The sequence below is a fragment of the Somniosus microcephalus genome, chromosome 9 (genome assembly GCF_052327205.1).
Source record: "Somniosus microcephalus isolate GS21.2 chromosome 9, FLI_Smic_1.0, whole genome shotgun sequence".
NCBI lineage: Eukaryota > Metazoa > Chordata > Chondrichthyes > Squaliformes > Somniosidae > Somniosus > Somniosus microcephalus.
The window spans coordinates 163,930,594-163,949,391 of record NC_140995.1 but is presented as its reverse complement, the minus strand read 5'-3'; the positions used below and the strand labels follow the sequence as shown (position 1 = coordinate 163,949,391).

At 49.3% G+C, this 18,798-nt stretch overlaps 1 protein-coding gene across 1 annotated transcript in view; it reads left to right on the top strand.

The window, feature by feature from the left end:
• faxcb (failed axon connections homolog, metaxin like GST domain containing b) overlaps window positions 1–18,798 on the top strand; it is an 80,633-nt gene that overhangs the window by 14,886 nt on the left and 46,949 nt on the right. The window contains exon 3 of the mRNA XM_085997435.1: window positions 5,521–5,717. Within this exon, the coding sequence (XP_085853561.1) occupies window positions 5,521–5,717 (197 nt within the window). The remainder of the gene's footprint in view (window positions 1–5,520; window positions 5,718–18,798) is intronic.

Below are 18,798 nucleotides of genomic sequence, written 5' to 3'. Positions count from 1 at the left end.
GGATTTCGGACAAGCAGCCTAACAAATCAGAGACAGTAGATGGATCGAGAGAGGTGGTGGTGAGGTAGAGCTGGGTGTCGTCAGCATACATGTGGAAACTGACGTATTTTTGGATGATGTCGTTGAGGGGCAGCATGTAGATGTGAAATAGGAGGAGGCCAAGGATAGATCCTTGGGGACTCCAGAGGTAATGGTGTGGGAGCAGGAAGAGAAGCCATTGCAGGAGATTCTTTGGCTACCTCTTGATAGGTAAGAATGGAACCAGGTTGGAGATGTGGCAATAGTTTGCAAGGACAGAAGGGTCAAGGGTGGGCTTTTTGAGAGGTGGGTGACGAAGGCAGTTTTGAAAGGGAGGGGAGCAGTACCAGAGGAGAAGGAATCATTATCAACAGCAGCTAACATAGGGGCCAGTAAGGGAAGTTGTATGTTCAGCAGTTTGGTGGCAATAGGGTCGAGGGGAGCAGGGGGTGGATCTCCTGGATACGATGAGCTCAATAGGGCATGAGGGGAGATAGGAGAGAAACTATAGAAAAATGGGAGTTTAGGGCCAGGGTGGGGGGTGGGGGGGGGGAAACCTTGTGGTAAGTTTGGCTTGGTGGGCTAGGGGATGGGGGGAAGCAGTAGAGGCAGCTGAATGGATGGCCTCAATCTTAGTGACAAAGAAATCCATGAGCTCCTCACACGTATTGTTGGAGGTAAAGGTGGAGGGGGCAGGGAAGAGGGGTTTAAGAAGAGAGCTGGTAGTGAAGAAAAGAAGCTAGGGGTTATCCATGCATTCCACGATGACCCTGGAGTAATCAACAGTTTTGGCAGAGGAGAGTGAGACCCAATAGTGCTTTATGTGGTCCAACCAGATCTGGCGATGAATGGCTAAACCAAATGTTTGCCATAAAGGTTCAAGTCTGCGTCCCTTGGATTTAAGGGAGTGGAGATAGGGGCCGTACCAGGGTGAGAGAGAGTAAGGCTTTTACTGGGGACAAGGGCATCAAAGTTGGAGGTGAGGGTGTGATTGAGGTGAAATATTGTGGCGAATGGAGGGCCAAAAGCTAGACAGTTGGGAATTTGAAAGTGCCTTGGTAAGTGGCTTGGGAGAGAATTTTTTTCAGGGGCAAACACAGAAGGAAGTGGTGTTGGAAGGGGCAAGGGGGATGTGAGTGGAGAGGGATACAAGGAATTGATCAGAGACGGCCTTATCTGTGATTTACTTTTTGGGAGTTGGGAGGCCGCGTGAGATTGCAAGGTTGAGGGGATGGCCATAAATATGGATAGGTGCGTTTAAATTGAGGGAGAGGTTAAGGGAGGACAGGAGGGCAGTAAACTCGGAGGAGAGAGGGCAAGGTGAGGTAAGATGCAAGTTGAAATCACCAGGGATGAGAAGTCGCTCAGTGCAGAGGCTGAGAGTGGAAAGCAGTGAAGATCCCTCAGTGAGAAACTTGGCGTGGCATTTGGGTGGGCGGTCGAGAACGAGGATTTTAAAAGAAAGGTGAGAGAGGTGGAACAAGGTGAGATGCTCAAAGGAGGAGAAGGTACCGGGGGTAGGGAGACAGAGCAAGATAACATTTGGTGATCAGGGCTACACTGCCACCGCAGCGGTTTGAGCAGGGCAGCTGGTGGAAAGCATAGCCAGGTGGGGAGTCTTCAGAAAAGGGGAAGGTGTCATCACTCATATTTTGATCGGTTATGGACACTTTATGCTTGAAAAATAGCCGCTACCAGTGAGACAATCTAACCTGCTGTATATTCCCAACATTTCCTGTCATTATTTCAGCATAGTCTTTTTATCTTTTTATATATTCAGCCCTGCCTAAGTTTTAGTAAAAATAGGGGTTAAATTTTTGGATTAGCGACAATTTTCTGCTCACTTCACTCACGCCAAGCAGAAAATGGTACTTTGAGCAGCATCTTTAGTGAAGAAATTTGCAGATCTTAGCTTTGCCCTACTTCTGCAACTTTCTCTGTGCCTGTGCACTCGTTCACACATCCACCCTCCCTCTGTTCCACAATTGATAGCACAGCTTTCAGATTTCTAAGATCTAGGACTCTCCCTCAACGCCTTTGCCTCTTTCTCTTTACCTTAAAAAGCCTCTTTAAAACCCCACCCCTATGACCTGCCTTGATCATCTTCCCTAATTCTTCTACCACTTGGCGTCTATTCCACCTCTGTGAAGCACCTTGGGACATTGGCTAGGCAGCTCTTTGGAGCTGCTCTCGCTCCGCTGCTGTAACTTTACGGGCATAAATGGGGTTTCTGCAGCACTTCCGATAAAGTTATGGCGGCAAAATGGGAGCAGCTCCGAGAAAATTCCTGGCCAATGTCTATGTTAAAGGCATTATATAAATACCAGTGCACACTTTCTGATAAGGTTCAAATGCAACACTAATGATTACTGTTCCTTAACTGAAACATCACGTACGCCAATTAATAGCACTCGAAACTTAAAGCATTAGCCATTCTGCTGTTTTCTGAATTTAAAGCTTTCCCAAAAATGAATTGCCTCGGACTCCCCACCAACGCACCTCTGTAACTTTGCAGGAAGTGTGGCAGAAACCCTGTTTACTGCCCGCAGCGGCTAAAAGTCCAAGGATATTCAGGGCCTACGTTTTCCTGCACGCAATTTCTTTTATGATAAGTAAACGTCTGCTTCTTTGAACTTTAGACTAATGGCGTTCTTTACAACTGGAGCCATTTTCTGATCAGATCTGCTGTTGGTAAATGGTGACAGATAGGCTCAGGGGACGCATGGCTGGATCTTTAAAGAACTTCGCACTGACTATTGCTAATAGCCAACAGTGAATTGGGAAATTAAACTTTTCAGCTCTAGGATGATGCTGCAGGATTATGGGGTTAATATCGATTATTACAGAATCGATTTTGATGTAACCGGAGCCGATTTCGCTATATTCTGCACTGTGCCAAGGAAAAATGGTTGGCGCTGCTGCTGGAAAAGACCAGCTGGTCCATCAAACCTGCCTCACACTCTTGATGCCTGGAATATGATTAGACACTTCCAACCCTCGCGCCCCCAAACCCGCCACCTGCCCCCGCCCCCACCCCAGACCCCGCCACCTGCCCCTGCCCGTGCCCCTGCCCCCCGCCCACGCCCCTACTCCCTGCCCCCACCCCTGCCCCCTGCCCCACACCCCCCCGCCCCCCGCCACCTGTCCCCGCCCCCACCCCCGACCCCGCCACCTGCCCCTGCCCGTGACCCTGCCCCCCCGCCCACACCCCTACTCCCTGCCCCCACCCCTGCCCCCGCACCCCGTCCCACACCCCCCACCCCCGACCCCGCCACGTGCCCCTGCCCGTGCCCCTGCCCCCCGCCCACGCCCCTTCTCCCTGCCCCTGCCCCCGCCCCACACCCCCCGCCCCCGACCCCGCCACGTGCCCCTGCCCGTGCCCCTGCCCCCCGCCCACACCCCTACTCCCTGCCCCCACCCCTGCCCCCGCACCCCGTCCCACACCCCCCACCCCCGACCCCGCCACGTGCCCCTGCCCGTGCCCCTGCCCTCCGCCCATGCCTCTACTCCCTGCCCCCGCCCCACAGCCCCCGCCCCCGCCACCTGTCCCCGCCCCCCGACTCCGCCACCTGCCCCCCGCCCGCACACCTGCCCCCCACCCCCGCATCCGCCCCCGCCACCCGACCCTGCCACGCGCCCCCGCCCCACGCCCCTGCCCCCCCCGACCGCGCCCCCCCGACCGTGCCCCCGCCACAACCATGTAATCTCCCGAGAGAAGGAAAAAACCCAGGGCCAATAAAGGAAATAAAACTGTTGGAAAATTCCTCTCTGACCCCCTCAGGTGATCGAAACCAGTCCAATAGATCACATTGTTTAAAAATTTTCTTTTTTCTTTTACCGACTCTCCAGCCCCCCACCCGACTCTCCAGCCCCCCCACCCGACTCTCCAGTCCCCCACCCGACTCTCCAGCCCCCCCCACCCGACTCTCCAGTCCACTACCCGACTCTCTAGATCCCCACCCGACTCTCCAGCCCCCCACCCGACTCTCCAGTCCCCCACCCGACTCTCCAGCCCCCCCACCCGACTCTCCAGTCCACTACCCGACTCTCTAGATCCCCACCCGACTCTCCAGCCCCCCACCCGACTCTCCAGCCCCCCCACCCGACTCTCCAGCCCCCCACCCGACTCTCTAGACCCCCACCCGACTCTCCAGCCATCGATTTAATAGCCATTCTTCCTATTTTCATTTTGTTTTGAGTCGGGAAGGGACATAAACTGCTCTACAATAAATTACACAGTTTGCAAGGGCTCCTTGCCATGTTCAGAAAAATGTTGCAGTATTTTTTTTTTGGTCATGACATTTGGACATGCAGTTCCCAGCACTATGCCTCCCACGTCTTGGTACAGTTCAAGTCAGCATAAATATACCATATGTGCTGACTTTAAAATAATTCAGCGTTATTTTCTTAAGCTGTAGTGAAGCTCATTAAAATGCACTGAAACACAAACTGTGAACACTGCTGTAATTGACAAATGTTATATCTGACTAAGTGTACAGTCTAATTCACTGAACCATCTACACTATCACCAAATGCAAATATTCATGAACACCAGTCCAAACTCAGGCCTGGTGTGTTGTTGATCTTGTACTGTACAGTGGTTTGAGCCCTTGAGAAGATCATTGATGGAACAAATACAGTGATTTGTGAAACATGTCTCTCTGTGGTCACAAAAACATGTTTAGGACAATAATCTAATACTGTCATTGGGATTAGTTCAATATGCTGCCTGGGTAACTAAAGCCATCTCATTTATTCCTTTAACCCTCTCAACCCAAGGTCATTAAAAAAAAAATTTAATAACTAAATTATAAACATGAAATAATAAATGATATGGGTTAACACTATTATTAGTGACAGCACATAATAGACTGACAGATGTGTCAGGCGAACTACAGCTGCCCTGCAGATAGGACTGACTGGGTTAGAAGTATGTTAGACCAAGTGTAAGTTTGTCATGGTGGATGAATGTTTATTATGCTAATAAAGGTAAAGATGTTGGTGCTGGAAATTGTAAACATTTTCCACTTTTGCACTTTGTTTTAGCATCATGCATTCAAGATTAAGTACAGTATAGGGGATCATTTTCCAAATTCATTCTGCTGGCAAGAAGCTTAACCCACTGATAGTGCAAAATGGAAAATCAGCTACTTGGATTCCAGACATGCAATGCCAGTGAGCAAAGCTCCCTGCTGGCAACGCAAAGTTAGAACATCATCCCTGTAGAGTAAACCTGTACTCTTCCCTAACCTGTGCCATTTTTTCTACTTCCCATGCAAGCCACTCTTTTGCCCTCTCAGAATGCCAGTTTAGTATTGCTTTTTCAAGCAATTTTATGCTTTGGACCTATTAAAAACTATATAGCCAATGGCCAACTCATTTCACTAATAAATGTAGAGAAGTGTCTTCCAGACGGGCAAGAGTATATTCGCCTTTTATTTAAAATACTAATAAAAAGACATTTGTATGTATTCCTAAAATGCTGTTCCGGTTTCTTTTTAGAATTACTTTGATGGCAAACTCTCTCCTCAAGGAAAGATGCCATGGATTGAATACAATCATCAAAAAGTATCAGGCACAGAATTCATTATTGATTTTCTTCAAGATAAACTGGGCGTTAACCTAAATAAACACCTGGATTCCAGTGAAAGAGCCATCTCAAGAGCCATTACAAAAATGATGGAAGAACACTTCTATTGGTAAGTTGGTTAAAGCTCTTCCAATGCACAAAAAAGCTTCCTTTCTGGTATATCACAAGAACAAATTTATTGTTTAGTAAGAAATGGAAAGATCAAATCAAAGTCAACTCCAGCGTGCTGTGGCAGTTTGGACCATGAGGGGTAATTTCCTTACTTTGGACTATTGGCCATCGGCAGTGCAATGTCGGGAGATTATCCCCATGATGTCTGAAAGATGATCCAGGTTTGTTCACTGAGTGCCGTTTGGCTGACTGAATTCCACAACTTAACGGCGATTAAGGGCAACACTAAATCAACTCAATTTTAATCGGCTTGGTTTGGATTTCTTGTAACGTGGAAGTTTTCCTGTTTCTCCAGAAAATTGTTCGGATTGACTATAGTGCCGATTCTGGGATCCTGTGGGAAACGGCATCTGCATAAATGCAGATGTGTAACAGGAGTGGGGAGCTGACCTTGCTGGATTTGGCAAGGTCCGCTCATTTTAATCATTTATTTGTGCTTCCAGTGCAGCATGTGCCTTGTGCAGAAAAGGCTGTATACAGGGGAGAAAAAACATTGAAACATTTTTTCAATGCTCAAAACATGCTCACAGTATTTTTAAGCCTTTGCAAAGGCTGTATGAGGGAAGGAAGGCAAGAACTGATGGTTGAAGTCAAAAGGACAGCTGGCACAATGTGGAGGCTGTGAGAAAATGCCTCCATCCCCCTGTTTAATGGATGGTGATGTGGACATTCTCTTACATGAGGTGGGTGCTTGGTGGCCTAGTCTGCTTGGCACTGCAAGGAACCCTCCCCAGAGGACAGCAGTGCACCATGCCTGCCAGGTTGTGGCAGGTAGACTGAACACTGTCTACAGTAACTGGGAACCAATATGGGAGAAGTCATCACGTTGCACTTTCAGAAGTGCACCAGTGTGGTGAAATTGGATATGTGTGTCGTGGCATTCAGTGGGAAAGGAGATGAAAGTGCTGGCCATGCCGATCAGCATATCAGTCACCTCTTTGATCCATACAGTACCTAATATTGCAGTGGTAGCAAGATATGAACCATAGACACAACAATTGAAGGAAGTGGCGATCTTGCCAGTGACTGGTAGTGCTGTCCTTTGATGCAAATACTGTAAGGTGACCTTGCTGTAGATGACAAAGCTGTCTCTTACTGACCTGCATCAAAGTGAACCATTGGGATGTAGATGCGCCAAGATCCATAGAATGGTCTGAAGCCTGCTGATCTCCCTGGCATGCCTTCTTTTTATCTTCTATCCCCTCAGCAATGAAGTATCTGTAGTTGAGGTGCTTTAAAAATAAACTTACCATAAGGGGTGAAAAGAAATGGCTGTCAGTCTTTTTTAATTGTTGGGCTAAATTTTATGAATCCAAGCTGCCAGTGAGGAGCTGTCTCAAGACATTACACTTGGCTCTTGGCCCCTAGCAGTACAAATTGGAAATTTGGGCATGCACAGCCTACAATGTGGGCAGAACACTACTGTGAACAAAGGCTGAGGATGGGAAACTGGGTAGTCAAGAGCCTGAAGGTAAGGGAGGTCAAAGGAGCAGGTGATGGACTCCATGGATAATATAAGTTTGATTAGAATGGAGGTGGAGATAGGGCTAAGAACATAAGAACATAAGTACAGGAGCAGGAGTCGGCCATTTGGCCCTTCGAGCCTGCTCCACCATTCAACAAGATCATGGCTGATCTTCTACCTCAACTCCACCTTCCCGCACTATCCCCATATCCCTTAATTCCCTTAGTTCCCAAAAATGTCTCAACCTCTGTCTTGAATATGCTCAATGACTGAGCATCCACAGCTCTCTGGGGTAGAGAATTCCAAAGATTGACAATCCTTTGAGTGACGAAATTTCTCCTCATCTCAGTCCTAAGTGGCTGACCCCTTATTTTGAGACTGTGACTCCATTTTCTAGATTCCTCAGCCAGGAGAAACATTTTCTCAGCATTAACCCTGTCACGCCCCTTAAGAATTTTACATATTTCAATGAGATCACAACTCATTCTTCTAAACTCTAGGGAATATAGGCCTAGTCTACTCAATCTCTCCTCATGGGACAATCCCCCCATCCCAGGAATCAGTCTGGTGAACCTTTGTTGCACTCCCTTGATGGCAATCAGGGTACGGTAGCATAGTGGTTATGTCACTGGACTAGTAATCCAGAGGCCTGGACGAATTATCCAGAGACGTGAGTTCAAATCTGGAATAAAAAGCTAGTACCAGTAATGGTGACCAAGAAACATGTCGTAAAAATCCATCTGGTTCACTAATGTCCTTTAGGGAAGGAAATTTGCTGTCCATACCCAGTCTGGCCTAATTGGGACTCAAGACCCACAACAATGTGGTTTACACTTAACTGCCCTCTGAAATGGTGGCTCACCTTCTCAAGGGCAATTAGGGATGGGCAATAAATGTTGGCAACGCCCTCATCCCATGAACAAATAAAAAAAAATCCTCTCATCCCAGGAACCAGTCACCAGTCTGGTGAACCTTCGTTGCAGTCCCTCTAAGGCAAGTATGTCTTTCCTTCAGGAGACTAAAACTGCACACAGTAGGTGTAGCCTCACCAGGGCCCTGTATAATTGTAGTAAGATTCTTAGGGGGAAAAATTGAGTCGCGCCCCCTTTGGGGCACTAACTTCGCTGGGGCGCTAAAAGCACCCCCGCGGCTGAAATTGAATGGTAGCGCCCCAAGTGGGAAGCGGAGCGCTACTGGAAGCGCCCCGCCTCCCTCTTGGGGCGATGCGGCACGTCGCGGTACTGCAGGCCATTCTACCCTTCTTAAAGGGGAGGGGCCTTGCGCAGCGCGACCCGGGGCCCAGCTGGGCCAGCAGAGATTGGAGTGCCGGCAAAAGAACCCGCACTCAAGAGAAGTACCGGGCTCACGGAGCACAGCCAGCACTCCACGGGGGGCTGCAGAGGAGGCCGGAGATGGCAACGGGGGCAGGTGTTGGCAGACGGTCAGCAACAAAAATGGCCACCTGGCACCTCACCTTTAATTAGCGCTGCCCTGGCCGCAGGTAGACCCCCCTGACCCCGTCGGACATAGCGTCCGGCAGTATGTCAGGGGGCGCTACCGAAGATCGCGGCCAGGGCGCGAGCGGGGCGCTGCGTATGGTGATGATGCGGGGCGCTAACGGCTACCGCCGCTGCTAACCTCCCGCTGAATTTCGCGGGAGGCATTGGCGGCGCCGCGCCCAGGTGCTAGTTACGTTGCGCCCCGTTAGCGCCCTTATACTCTAATCCCTTTGTAACAAAAGCTAACATATCATTTGCTTTCCTAATTGTTTGCTGTACGTGCATGTTAACTTTCATGTACAAGGACACCCAACTCCCTCTGAATGCAAACAATTCCCAGTCTCTCACCATTCAAAAAATATTCTGTTTTTTTGTTTTTCCAACCAAAGTGGATAACTTCATACTTCCCCACATTGTATTCCATTTGCCAAGTTCTTGCTCACTTAGTCAACCTGTCTATATCTCTCTGCAGCCTCTTTGCGTCCTCCTCACAGCTTACTTTCCCACCTAACTTTGTATCATCGGCAAACTTGGATATGTTACACTCAGTCCCTGCATCTAAATCATTAATATAGATTGTAAATAGCTGAGGCCCAATCTATGGAATAAAGAGGGATTGGAGGGACAGTTTAGGGGAAGGAAGGAGCAGGAGATTGAAATGGGCATGGCAGGAGGGGCAGAGGCCTTACTGTATATAGGCTCAATTTTGACCAAGAAGAAGTCTTAAGTTGCTCTCATTTAGAACATGAGGAGAGGATGAAGGAAACAGAAGGGGGAGTAGAAGGTTGGTAGTGGAGAAGAGTTTAGAGTTTCTTCAACTCTCCAACAGGGGAGTTGGCAAATGGTGCTGAAGAAAGGGAGTGACAATAAGTCGGCCAATCACGAGGTAGCTACGTTTGAGGTTACAAACAGCAAATTTGAGGTCATAATAAAAGCTATTGTACCAGGGGAACAGTGAGGATGACAATCATCTGGAATCTAATGGGAATGAAGGAACTGAATGTGGATTCAAGGCATTTATGGAGATTGGTGGAATCTTCAGCATCATCACAGGTGTTTGGACAGAGATTCTTGTAGGCACAGTCCGGAGTATCCAGCATCTAAATCCATGTCCTTTTCAGGATTTAGCTCTCATTGTCAATCAGAAGTATTGACTTTTCAAAAACTGGACACATTCCTCATTCAAGAGGGAGCAGATAGACACAGAAAAAATGAAAGTGGTGTATAGAGTCCTCATCATGTACTTGAATGACGAATGAGTAAAAGAGCTAAATAACCGATTACTCAGTCCTACTTGATTTCTCAAAAAGTTCAGTTATTTCAATCTGGCTTCCAAGCACCATGAATGTGGGTCAGTGCAGAATGAACTACACCAAAATATAGTTAATATGGGTCACTACTGGATAAATTGCACCAAAGCAATGTGAATATGCATCAATGCAGGATGAACTACATCAAAGCATAGCTAATGTGGATCAGTGCAGAATGATTACATCGAAGTTGTTTAAAATGTTTGCAACTGACTTAACTTTTTAGAGCAGTTCTGATTTTCTTTTATTCTGAGTTTTTGTATTTATCAAGTTGAAAAATAATGACACCAGGAAATCAAACACTAGCCCATTTTGCGCACATGGCACCAAAAATTCAGCAAAAGTGGGGTCCACTAGATACTTATAGGCCAACATCCTTCTGTCAGCCAGTGGAAAAGGGCCATTCTTTGTGACTTGCCAGCTGTCATCTTCATTAGATTGTCAAGGATACAACTTCTGGACCTCTCCCCTCTCAGTAGGTGCTCCACCTGATATAGGTACCTGTCCACTGACCAACCTGACCATAACTTAATGATGGAAAGGCAGTCCAACTTTACCATTATTATAGCAGTGGAGTGGGATTAAGCGTTTGCAGGGCTCATGAATTAGCACTAAGCTATTAAAAAATACTTACCTTAATGTGGAGCCGGGGGAAGCAGGAGTGCTCGCCCTGGCTCCATATTAAAACCACCGGCTGCTGCTGGCCACCGCTTGACCCCTCCTCCCCATCACTGCTCGACCCCTCCTCCCGATCCCTTGACGCCTCCTCCCGATCACTGCTCGACCCCTCCCCCCGATCCCTCGACCCCTCCTCCCAATCACTGCTCGACCCCTCCCGATCCCTCGACCCCTCCTCCCGATCCCTCGACCCCTCCTCTCCATCACTGCTCAACCCCTCCTCCCGATCCCTCGACCCCTCCTCCTGATCCCTCGACCCCTCCTCCCGATCCCTCGACCCCTCCTCTCCATCACTGCTCGACCCCTCCTCCCGATCGCTCGACCTCTCCTCCCCATCACTGCTTGACCCCTCCTCCCGATCCCTCGATCCCTCCTCCCGATCCCTCGACCCCTCCTCTCCATCACTGCTCGACCCCTCTTCCCGATCCCTCAATCCCTCCTCCCGATCCCTCGATCCCTCCTCCCCATCACTGCTCGACCCCTCCTCCCGATCCCTCGACCCCTCCTCCCGATCCCTCGACCCCTCCTCTCCATCACTGCTCGACCCCTCCTCCTCATCACTGCTCGACCCCTCCTCCTGATCCCTCGATCCCTCCTCCCGATCCCTTGAACCCTCCTCTCCATCACTGCTCGACCCCTCCTTGCGATCCCTCAATCCCTCCTCCCGATCACTCGATCCCTCCTCCCCATCACTGCTCGACCCCTCCTCCTGATCCCTCGACCCCTCCTCCCGATCATTGCTCGACTCCTCCCCCCGATCCCTCGACGCCTCCTCCCAATCCCTCGACCTCTCCTCCTGATCCCTCGACTCCTCCCCCCGATCCCTCGATGCCTCCTCCCAATCCCTCGACCTCTCCTCCCGATCCCTCGACCCCTCCTCCCGATCCCTCGACCCCTCCTCCCGATCCCTCGACCCCTCCTCCCGATCACTGCTCGACCCCTCCTCCCGATCCCTCGACCTCTCCTCCTGATCCCTCGACTCCTCCCCCCGATCCCTCGACGCCTCCTCCCAATCCCTCGACGCCTCCTCCCAATCCCTCGACCTCTCCTCCCGATCCCTCGACCCCTCCTCCCGATCACTGCTCGACCCCTCCTCCCGATCCCTCGACCCCTCCTCCCGATCACTGCTCGACCCCTCCTCCCGATCCCTCGACCCCTTCTCCCCATCACTGCTCGACCTCTCCTCCCCATCACTGCTCGACCCCTCCTCCCGATCCCTCGACCCTTCCTTGCGATCCCTCGACCCCTCCTCCCCATCACTGCTCGACCCCTCCTCCCGATCACTGCTCGACCCCTCCTCCCGATCCCTCGACCCCTCCTCCCGCTCCCTCGACCCCTCCTCCCAATCCCTCGACCCCTCCTCCCGATCACTGCTCGACCCCTCCTCCCGATCCCTCGACCCCTCCTCCCGATCACTCGATCCCTCCTCCCCATCACTGCTCGACCCCTCCTCCTGATCCCTCGACCCCTCCTCTCCATCACTGCTCGACCCCTCCTCACGATCCCTCAATCCCTCCTCCCGATCACTCGATCCCTCCTCCCCATCACTGCTCGACCCCTCCTCCCAATCCCTCGACCCCTCCTCCCGATCACTGCACGAACCCTCCCCCTGATCCCTCGACCCCTCCTCCCGATCCCTCAACCCCTCCTCCCGAACCCTCGACCCCTCCTCCCGATCCCTCGACCCCTCCTCCCGATCACTGCTCGACCCCTCCTCCCGATCCCTCGACCCCTCCTCCCGATCACTGCTCGACCCCTCCTCCCGATCCCTCGACCCCTCCTCCCGATCACTGCTCGACCCCTCCTCCCGATCCCTCGACCCCTCCTCCCGATCCCTCGACCCCTCCTCCCGATCACTGCTCGACCCCTCCTCCCGATCCCTCGACCCCCTCCTCCCGATCACTGCTCGACCCCTCCTCCCGATCACTGCACGAACCCTCCCCGATCCCTCGACCCCTCATCCCGATCCCTCGACCCCTCCTCCCGATCACTGCACGAACCCTCCCCCCGATCCCTCGACCCCTCCTCCCGATCACTGCACGAACCCTCCCCCCGATCCCTCGACCCCTCCTCCCGATCCCTTGACCCCTCCTCCCGATCCCTCGACCCCTCCTCCTGATCACTGCTCGACCCCTCCTCCCGATCACTGCTCGCCCCCTCCTCCCGATCCCTCGACCCCTCCTCCCGATCACTGCTCGACCCCTCCCGATCCCTCGACCCCTCCTCCCGATCCCTCGACCCCTCCTCCCGATCCCTCGACCCCTCCTCCCGATCACTGCTCGACCCCTCCTCCCGATCACTGCTCGACCCCTCCTCCCGATCACTGCTCGACCCCTTCTCCCGATCCCTCGACCCCCTCCTCCCGATCACTGCTCGACCCCTCCTCCCGATCCCTCGACCCCTCCTCCCGATCACTGCTCGACCCCTCCTCCCGATCCCTCGACTCCTCCTCCCGATCACTGCTCGACCCCTCCTCCCGATCCCTCGACCCCTCCTCCCGATCACTGCTCAACCCCTCCTCCCGATCACTGCTCGACCCCTCCTCCCGATCCCTCGACCCCTCCTCCCAATCACTGCTTGACCCCTCCTCCCAATCACTGCTTGACCCCTCCTCCTCATCACTGCTCGACCCCTCCTCCCAATCACTACCTTGATGCCCTCCTCCCGACCGCTCCCTCGACCCCTCTCCTGATCACCCCCCACCAACCTCTCTCAATCAGCCCCCTTGCATCCTCTTCTAGTCACCCCTTTGCAAGACTTACCTGCATCGCTGGCAGCAAAATTCAAAAGGGCTTCGCTGATGAGATGCCCAGCAGACGGGAACCAATTTCTAGGCCTTGGACTTTTCAGCATGGAAAAGAGGCATCAGAGAGGTGATCTTTTATAAGATAGAGGAATGGAAAAGGTAAATCCAGATCATTACTTAAAATTAAATTAAATTGATGGAATGCGGCATGGACACAGGTTCAAACTAATAAAAGGCAATATAGGACTGAAGTCAGGAGACTGGTCTTCACACAATGCGTGATAAACGAACGGCATATTCATATAGAAAGAGTGGTGGATGTGAAAAGCCTGGCATCATTTAAGAAACTGGTGGATGCTGGAAAGGTGGGACTTTAGGATCTCTCTGGATAGGTGAATTATGATGGGCTGCTGTGCACTGCTGACAAGCAAAGCTATCCACTAGCAATGCAAAGTGAATGGGGCTTCATGCCAAGAGCGCTTACTGGTAACATTTGCCCCCTAGGGCCCAATATTCAGCTTCGGCCCTGGGTGTATCTCAGAAATAACTGCTGTGTGGAGTGAGGGGAGGCGAGATCCGTGGAGACAGAAAATGCGGAGGAATGTCTAGGCAATTCCGGTGGGGAGAGGAGAGGGTGGATCTGCCACCTATATCAAGGGACCGTGTCTGGTGAGCTCTCGGGCTTCCCTGGGAAATTCCCCCCAGTAGAATACCTGATAGGCACAACAGAACCTATGCCTGCTGAGAATGTGCTTGGAGCTGCCCCGACATTCCAGGCCTCCATTGGGACAGGCGCTCTTGATGTGCCTGGCTCAATAATGCTAATGATCCTGTCTTGGGGGTGAGGTCGACATTCCTCGCAGTTGACGCAGTTAGGCCCGGCTCTGCCATACTGGTGGAGTTTGGTATCGGAATTTGGTCGTTAATAGGAGAAATTTTCCAGCTGCTAGGATTGTTTCCACTGGTGTGTCAGATAGGCGGAGGCGTTGTGTGATACTGCCATGCCTTCACGGGAATTTGATCGTATACAGTTTTCCAGACAGTTACTCAGTCACATGGTGCAGTGGTTTTGTTTTAATATTTAAATAAGGCCTGTAATTGAAGCATTTATGGAACTGTTCCATGAAGGTACGAAGGCAAGTAGTTGGGACCATAAAAAAGGCCAACAACATTTTGGGTTTTATATAATGAGGCACAGAGTACAAATAAATTGCTACAAAACAATGGTTTGGCCACAGTTGTTTGGACACTCCATTTAGAATGGAGATTAAAGCCATAGAGCGTGCACAGCATAGATTCACCAGGATGATGCCAGGCATGTGAAGCTAGCTACGAGGAAAGACCGAGATACTGGGGCTATTCTTATTAGAACATAAAAGGCTAAGAGGATATTTGTTGGAGTTTTTTTTAAATGCTGAAGGGTTTTGATAGGGTGAATAGAGAAAGACGACGGAGAAGATTTTTCTGTTATTGCGCCTGGGCGTATTGGATTGTTTGGGGCAGGGAGGACTGCACACTGGTAACAATCCAACCTTTTCTGTCCAATTTATCGATAGTAGATTGGGCAGGCTCCCTGATGGGTGTGTGATTTTCCCACCCAGTTTTCCTTTATGTGTTGGACCCAAGCGATCCAATATACCAAGGTACAATAACATGAAAATAACCAGGATGCAGGTAAGTGATTGGTTGGTGAGTATTTCTCTCTTTTTAAACTTTAACTCTGGTTTATAGTTTTTAAGGTCTCTGTGGTGTAGCGGGGGCTGTTGGTAAACCAGGCCCCTTAAGTATATCATTTAACTGTAGTGTAATTGGTGGGATTGATTTGATTTAATTTAATTTCAATTAATTAAAGGGTAAGTCATGGCAGGAGAGCTTGGCCTCGTGGCATGCTCCTCCTGCGCTATGTGGGAACTCAGGGACACTTCCTGTGTCCCTGACGACCATGTGTGCGGGAAGTGTATCCAGCTGCAGCTACTGGCAGACCACATTGCGGCGCTGGAGCTGCGATTGGATTCATAAGAACATAAGAAATAGGAGCAGGAGTAGGCCAATCGGCCCCTCGAGCCTGCTCCACCATTCAATAAGATCATGGCTGATCTGATCCTAACCTCAAATCTTCTATCACTCTCCATCCACCCGAACCCATGTGATCTCCCGGGAGAGGCGAAAAACCAGATAAAAGACCCAATGGCCAATTTGGGGGGAAAAAATCTGGGAAATTCCTCTCCGACTCATCTAGGCGATCGAAATTCTTCCAGGAGATCACTCTGTCCCGATATTTTCTACAGTACTTACCTTCTGTAAAGGCGATCTCCACCCCAGCCAGGAACAGGAATTAAACCATCTCCTGAAATCTAACAGAATTAGAACACAGTAGGAGCAGAACCAGGCTACACGGCCCCTGGGCCCACTCCACTACCCATTCCGAACCTAGACTCATGTCCAATTTCCTGCCCGCTCCCCGTAACCCTTAATTCCCTTTACTTCTAGGAAACTATCTATTTCTGTTTTAAATTTATTTAATGATGTAGCTTCCACAGCTTTCTGGGGCAGCAAATTCCACAAACCTACCACCCTCTGAGTGAAGAAGTTTCTCCTCATCTCAGTTTTGAAAGAGCAGCCCCTTATTCTAAGATTATGCCCCCTAGTTCTAGTTTCACCCATCATTGGGAACATCCTCACCGCATCCACCCGATCAAGCCCCTTCACAATCTTATATGTTTCAATAAGATTGCCTCTCATTCTTCTGAACTCCAATGAGTAGAGTCCCAATCTACTCAACCTCTCCTCATATGACCACCCCCTCATCCCCAGGATTAACCGAGTGAACCTTCTTTGTACTGACTCGAGAGCAAGTATGTCTTTTCTTAAGTATGGACACCAAAACTGTATGCAGTATTCCAGGTGCGGTCTCACCAATACCTTGTACAACTGCAGCAATACCTCCCTGTTTTTATATTCCATCCCCCTAGCAATAAAAGCCAACATTCCATTGGCCTTCTTGATCACTTGCTGCACCTGCATACTAACTTTTTGAGTTTCGTGCACCAGGACCCCCAAATCCCTTTGTATTACAGTACTTTCCAGTTTCTTGCCATTAAGATAATAACTTGCTCTATGATTTTTCCTGCCAAAGTGCATAACCTCACACTTTCCAGTATTGTATTCCATCTGCCAAATCTCTGCCCACTTACTTAGCCTGTCTATGTCCCTTTGCAGGTTTTTTATGTCCTCCTCACTCACTACTTTCCGTCCCATCTTTGTATCATCTGCAAACTTTGATATGTTGCACTCGGTCCCCTCCTCCAAATCGTTAATATAGATTGTAAAGAGTTGGGGACCCAGCACTGACCCCTGCGGAACACCACTAGTTACTGGTTGCCAATCTGAGAACGAACCATTTATCCCAACTCTCTGCTTTCTGTTAGAGAGCCAATCCTCCACCCACGCCAGAATATTACCCCCAATCCCGTGATTTTTTATCTTGAGCAATAATCTTTTGTGTGGCACCTTGTCAAATGCCTTTTGGAAGTCTAAATACACTACGTCCACTGGTTCCCCTTTATCCACCCTGTATGTTACTTCCTCAAAAAACTCAAGCAAATTTGTCAAACATGACTTCCCCTTCATGAAACCATGCTGAGTTTGTCCTATTAAATTATGTTTATCCAAATGTCCTGTTACTGTCTCCTTAATAATGGACTCTAACATTTTACCAACCACAGATGTTAGGCTAACAGGTCTATAGTTTCCAGCCTTCTGTCTACTACCCTTTTTAAATAAGGGTGTTACATTAGCAGTTTTCCAATCTGCCGGGACCCTTGCTGAGTCCAGGGAGTTTTGGATAATTCAATGCATCCACAATCCCTACTGCCACTTCCCTCAAGACCCTAGGATGCAAGCCATCAGGTCCAGGGGATTTATTCGCCTTGAGTCCCATTATTTTACCAAGTACCACTTCCTTAGTGATTTTAATCATATTTAGTTCCCCCCCCACTAGAGCCCCCTGTTTGTCCAGTGTTGGGATATTCTTAGTGTCCTCTACTGTAAAGACTGATACAAAATAATTGTTCAGCGTTTTTGCCATCTCCATGTTTCCCACCATTAAATTCCCGGTCTCATCCTCTAAGGGACCAACATTTACTTTAGCCACCCTTTTTCTTTTTATATAACTATAGAAACTTTTGCTGTCTGTTTTTATATTTTTTGCTAATTTACTTTCATAATCTATCTTCCCTTTCTTAATCAATCTTTTAGTTATTTTTTGCTGTCTTTTAAAGACTTCCCAATCTTCCATCCTCCCACTAGATTTGGCTACCTTATATGCCCTTGTTTTTAGTCGGATACTATCCTTAATTACTTTACTTAGCCACGGATGGCTATCTTTTCTTTTACACCCTTTTTTCCTCAGTGGAATATATATTTTTTGGAAGTTGTAAAATAACTCCTTAAATGTACACCACTGATCATGTACCGTCTTACCCTTTAATCTATTTTCCCAGTCCACTCTAATCAATTCCGCTCTCATACCTTCATAGTCGCCTTTATTCAAGCTCAGCACGCTTGTTTGAGATCCAACCTTCTCACCCTCTAATTGAATATGGAATTCAACCATGTTATGGTCACTCATTCCAAGGGGATCCTTTACTAGGACATTTTTAATTAATCCTGTCTCATTACACAGGACCAAATCTAAGGTTGCTTGCCCCCTGGTCGGTTCAGTTACATACTGCTGAAGAAACCCATCCCTAATACACTCAATGAACTCATCCTCAAGGCTGCTCTGCCCAATTTGATTTGTCCAGTTAATATGATAATTAAAATCCCCCATAATCATAGCTGTTCCCTTATTACAAGCCTCAACTATTTCCTGATTAATACTCCGTCCAACAGAGTTGCAACTGTTCGGAGGCCTATAGACTACACCCACTAGTGTTTTTTTCCCCTTATTATTCCTTATCTCCACCCAAACTGTTTCACTATCCTGCTCCTTTGACCCAATATCATTTCTCTATTATAGTGATTCCTTCCTTTATTAACATAGCCACCCACCTCCTCTCCCTTCCTGCCTGTCCTTCCTGATTGTTAAATAACCTGGTATATTTAATTCCCAGTCATGGTCACCCTGCAGCCATGTTTCTGTAATGGCCACAAGATCATACCCATATGTCATTATTTGTGCCGTTAACTCATTCATTTTGTTACGAATGCTACGTGCATTCAGATAAAGAACTTTCAAATATGTTTTGTAACACTTAGTTCTTGTTTTTTCCCTTTTTAGTACTTTACTTTTTACGCCATACCTTCTGTCCCTTCCTGAC